The sequence below is a fragment of the Cannabis sativa genome, chromosome 1 (assembly GCF_029168945.1).
Source record: "Cannabis sativa cultivar Pink pepper isolate KNU-18-1 chromosome 1, ASM2916894v1, whole genome shotgun sequence".
NCBI classification, from domain to species: domain Eukaryota; kingdom Viridiplantae; phylum Streptophyta; class Magnoliopsida; order Rosales; family Cannabaceae; genus Cannabis; species Cannabis sativa.
The window spans coordinates 65,396,781-65,402,077 of record NC_083601.1 but is presented as its reverse complement, the minus strand read 5'-3'; the positions used below and the strand labels follow the sequence as shown (position 1 = coordinate 65,402,077).

Sequence of the window (5,297 nt, the reverse complement as noted above, 5' to 3'; positions counted from 1 at the left end):
GAATGGTTAAACTCCAAAACAGTACAAGAGCAATCAGTAAGGCCAAAACACTGTTTCTAACTCTAAACAACATAGATGCATTAAATAATATATCTCTCCTATGAATAACCATGTAACTTGTCCATTTCTAATGGGAATGTTTATCCACTCCTATCCTATCTATTATAGTATTCAACAGTTCAATTTATATGTTAAACATAAAGAAATAACATCAATCAACAACCCTTTTGAAATTTTCTGTCAAATAGCTTTGATATTTTATGTTTTGATACTTGAGTCACATTCCTTTTCACACAACTTGACAGTTACAAAAGAGCTTTTCTGGGCAGCCAAACAAGACTTTTATAAGTTTCTAACACACAAAAACAGTTTCATTTCACTCCAGAGTGAGGAGAGGGGAAAATACTTAAGCAAACAAACCATTTACATATATAATCATCGTAACTACTATGCAGCCAACATTAGTACACAGAGAGAAGGCAGCAGAAAAGAGTATCAGAGATTCGAAAACATCCTGGAAAAACTCTAAAATTACATATCTGGCCCTACTAGGTTGTTTCATTTTGTTACACTAAACACAAAATATTTAATATGGAGAAATCATACACATGAATAATATGAAACAGGGGAGGCTTGATCATGATGAGCCATTGAAGCTTTTGTGCATTTCGGTCCATCCATGGCGTCCTCAAGCACTAGTTCAGATTTTTGCACTTCTCCATGGCCCTTGGGGCTGTAAAAAGAAATGAAAAAGACCCAATAAGGGATTCATATATTTACATAGAAGAAAGTAGAATTGTAAAGGTAAAATCATGAAGCCTTGATGAGTTGGGCAGTACTACGTACCAAGACCAATAGCCTCTGAACTCTTCATTATCCTCAGCCTCTTACATGACTCGGTAAACATCCTGCAAACAAACAAAACAGTAAAAAGTAAATATGTAAACAGTCTTTGAGCTGTCATTACTGGTTTGCTTTGGTTTTGATATGTTTTCTTAAGTCTGAATTTTATTTTTTTACTGCTTTAACTGCATAGTTACAGGGGAAGAATATTCACAGCAGGTACATCAATCAACATGTTAACCAAGACAACCTAGCAAGAGTTGCATTTTACCAAAATTTACTAAGTTAAAATTATACCAACCCAACTCATTCTCATCTACATCTAATCAGGCTATCACGTGCACCAATAAAAATAAAGAAAGAAAAGAAAAGAAAAAGATAAATGAGAATGACAGGTGTTACTTGGTAGACCTTAATTTCCACTTGAAATGCTCCTCGTGTGAATTTTTATACCATCTTCTTAGAGAAACTCCCTAAAAGTTACTTGCTTTAATACAGTTTAGGGGTTATAACCTATAGCATTAGCAGCATAACACATTGTCAATGCTGAAGAAACCTCCTCTTATGTATCAAGTCAAGTCAAGTGGACTAATTTCAGTTTCAATCTAACCTTCTTAAGACTTGATAAGATAATAAGTTAATTACAAAAGAAATAAATGTTGAAAGAATAGTAACACTTACTCCCAAGGAACATCACCCACTAGCATCCAATCTCCATCCTTGTCTTCATAGGTGAGTACATATTCTGAGCCATGAAGGAGATCCATTAATCGGCTCTTACTAAATCCATTAGAGCCACATTGACCTGAACAAGTTTTATGAATATCTTGCTATAGCTGCTATTAAATTAATTAACATTTTGTATTTAATATGTAAATGGTTGGATTGAACATATATAAGATAGGTTTCCAAAGAATTTACCTATTGTAAAGCAGGTGAACATTTTTTCCAGTGCTGAAGATAGATCCATATAACTAACATAAGTTTTAAGATCAACTTTCCTGAGGTATGGTGCACCATCCATGCTGACCTTAACATAAAGACAACCAGATCCTGCATTAGCTTCTGCATCATCATCATTCTTTGGAGGGTGAGAAGAAGCCATCGAATTCTTCCGGAAAGATCGGATTGGTGGCCATCCCACAACCTGTGCTCTGTCAGACATGTTTCGAAAAAAAGAAACATTTTTATTTGTAGATCTCTCTCAACTTGCTTACTATCAACTTGCTTACTATGAAATTCAGAAATAGATTCAACCTCCAATGAAAAGTTTAATTAGTACTCATTACATGATTATTTCTTACATGAAAACATATTGATGAAGAGGCCTAGCTAGAAGAAGACAATTTCTATGACAAGCTTACAAAGCTTGAGTGGTTGATATCATCATCAAGACTTGTTTAAATACTTAAATATATATTAAAATAAAAAAAACATATTAAATACAATAAAATTGCATACAAAAGAGAAAGAATAGATTTTCATCAGTTATGGCTAATTCAAACCAATAAATCTGTCTCTGGTCAATTGAGGGTTTCTTCCCTTTCCACCCATGAGAGAAGAAAACAAAACGAGACAAATAGAATATTCACTTTATCATCAAACACTTTCGTAGCAAATATATGAAAAATAATTATAAAAGGGCCAATAGATGAAATTTTTGAACATGTCATGAAAACAGAAACTTAAAACAAAAAAACAATATCAGATAATAATACTATACTCTTTCTTTATTCTAGTTAGTAAAGAAACGAAAGAGAAAATGAAAGCAAATCTTATTACTTTGCAGTCGGAGCAGAGGGCTGAGGCTTCTTCTGCTGCAATGGCTTAGGGGACTGAGGAACACCATCTTTGACAGTTGACGAGACAGTCAAACCCGTTGTATGGTTGTTAGACTCCGACCCACCATTATTAACACCTCGAGGAGAAAACAAGTTACCACCTTTAGCCAAATCAGCCTCAGATCCACCTTTTCCAGAGAAAACCCACTTGCCAGAAACTCCATCAATGGCGTCAGAGAAACCTCTCTTAGCTCCAGTCACTAAGCCCAGCCCAGCAAGACCCTCCTCTCTTTCTGGGGACTCGGACCCGGGCAAACCCAGCCTCAGCTCAGTGGCCTTAAGGTTCAAACCAGAACCACTTTTTTTCTCAGAAGACTTGCCAGAGCTTTCCATTGAAGGAACTGACTCTGATAAGCCTATGTAATCATGCTCTAAGGGCATAGACATGAAACGGTAACTTTAACAGGGAATAAAGTACAGACGAGGAAGAAGAAGAACTCACTTAGCTTTAGATATTACAGAGAAAAAGAGAGAGAGAGAGAGAGAGAGAGAGAGAGAGAGAGAGAGAGAGAGAGAGAGAGAGAGAAGAAGAGTATGATAAGCTTGGTGGTGGTGGTAGTGGTGGTGATGATGATGATTATGAAGAAGAAGAAGAAGCTTCTGTGGTTTTTGTTTTATTTTTTATTTGGTGTATGTAATATAATATGTATAAACTATCCTTCTATACCGTAAAGTCGTGTATTAAAAAGCAAAACAAAAAACCAAATCATTTCATTTTCATTTATAAACATTTTTTTCTAAAAGAAAGAACAGAAAAAATGGAACCGTTTGTCTCTGTTTTAAATTTTAATAATATATTTATTTTAACATTTTCTTTATTTAATTTTATAATTGTATATGAACCTTTTTGTGGGCAACCTCTCCGACAGGTCACAGAAAGTGCCCGGCAAACTTTCCAATAATACCCTTGACCTTTATTATTTTTTCAATATTACGAAAGAGATAGAAAAGAAAAGAGTAATTAAAAATAAATTAATTTTTTTAAAAAAATGGGGAAGGGGAAACATGCGCGGGTGAAGCTAACGTGCGCCGTGGCAGTGTTTGGGAGAGTGGAAAATTGAAAGAACCAAAGGGAAAAGATGGGGGCAGGGAATCGCGGAAAGGGATGGGACGAAAGCGGGGGTGGGTGTTGCTGTAACGCGAAAACTTTTCTCGGATTTTCAGAAGGACAGGAAAATCACCGGCTGAGGAAAACGCCGAGGGTGTTTTTGGCTGATTTGGTGTTTGGTTGCTGGGAAAATTAAAAGAAAAGAAAAAAGAAATAGTGAGAGAAAATGAAAAGTCGTAGAGAAAGTGAGGGAATTTTGAGAAAGCTGACACTACTGGACTGCTTCACTGTTATCTCTCTCACTCTACACCGCTCGAATCGACAACGAATTGCTATGAAGAAAAAAGAGAAAACGGCAGTTTGAGAAACTCAGAAATAATTTTTATTTTTATATTTATTTTAGGAATGTAATTATGAACTGACCCTGTTGTTTCTGTACAAAGCCCGTGTCGTTTGGATGCCCGGAATTTTGTTTTCCCGGAAAATTTTGCAATTTTTTTTTTTTTTATTTGTTATTTTCCGGTTCTTATTGTCTTTTCCGGTTTCAATATCAATAGTAGCAGTAGCTTTTTAATTTATTATATTATTTGGCGGGAATATTATTAATATTGACATTAATATTTAATAATACCATTTTATTTTATTTGTCAAAAAGAAAAATAACACATTTTTTAATGTTTCTTTTTTTAAAAAAAATATTAATTTTTAATGTTTCAAAACCAATACTATAGTTTCAAGAAAAAGAAACAACAATATAAGTACATCTATTAAGTTAATTTTTCTTTAACATTCCGTGAAAATAGAGAAAAAATAGAAAAATATTTATCAAAATTAGTTTGTCATCTATTTTTAGTGCACGAATTGCCTAACTCATGTGTATGACAAAAATGAATTTAATAAAGGCTTTCCTTAATAAAAACCTAATTCATTACAAAAAAGAGAATTTTCTAGAGAACGCAAAAATCAAAATTATAAGGACTCGTTTGGTAGGTTGTATTGTATTAAATAACAAATAACATTGTTAACTGTAGATTTAGCCAACCGACGTGGAGTCTGATTAGAATCGAATTTCGCTTATAACTGTCACATGTGGAATAATAATAAATATAAAGATACAGATTTATAGAAGTTCGACCCCTTTGTTCAGGTAATGACCTACTCTCATTTTAGTTGTATTAAGTGATCTTGAGATAATACCAAGCAAATTAGAGGCTAAAATCTTATAATTTTTAGCTATGGCTCTCCATATTACAATGAGAATGAGTTTTGCATATGAGAAGTATAAGAAAAGATAGAATTCTATGCTTTAGTGCTTCAGAGCGTGATTAGCTTCGTTCAGAGTGTCCTCTTAAGCGTGTGTATCTTATCCTTTATATAGTGTTAGGGTTACAAGTTGTTACGTATAACAAATAGGAAAATATTCCTTTAATAAGGAAGTTACATCGTATATTTAAAATGCAATATAACTAATAATTCTAAAAGAATAGGGTTGTTATTTATTGATGAAGAATTCATATTTTCGTGGGTAGTTTGAGTTATTCTGAAGTTGTAGGAGTGCTGAGGAC

General features: G+C 33.8%; 1 protein-coding gene across 1 annotated transcript; it reads right to left on the bottom strand.

The window, feature by feature from the left end:
• Positions 1-317: 317 nt before the first annotated feature.
• On the bottom strand, positions 318-4,313 carry LOC115704768 (auxin-responsive protein IAA27). The gene is made up of 5 exons (XM_030631973.2): positions 2,626-4,313; positions 1,765-1,997; positions 1,525-1,648; positions 847-908; positions 318-733 (listed from the first exon to the last, which is right to left on the bottom strand). The coding sequence occupies exons 1-5, from the start codon at positions 3,069-3,071 to the stop codon at positions 696-698; spliced, it is 903 nt and encodes a 300-aa protein (XP_030487833.2). The 5' UTR covers positions 3,072-4,313; the 3' UTR covers positions 318-695.
• Positions 4,314-5,297: the final 984 nt, after the last annotated feature.

Bases quoted from the DNA above. Each gene is read 5' to 3' on its own strand.
- LOC115704768 (XM_030631973.2), bottom strand. From the start codon at position 3,071: ATGTCTATGCCCTTAGAGCATGATTACATAGGCTTATCAGAGTCAGTT. The intron at 1,649-1,764 runs GTAAATTCTTTG...AAACTTGTTCAG, and splicing joins GTTCACCTGCTTTACAATAG to GTCAATGTGGCTCTAATGGA. The intron at 734-846 runs GTACGTAGTACT...TTCTTTTTACAG, and splicing joins TTCAGAGGCTATTGGTCTTG to CCCCAAGGGCCATGGAGAAG.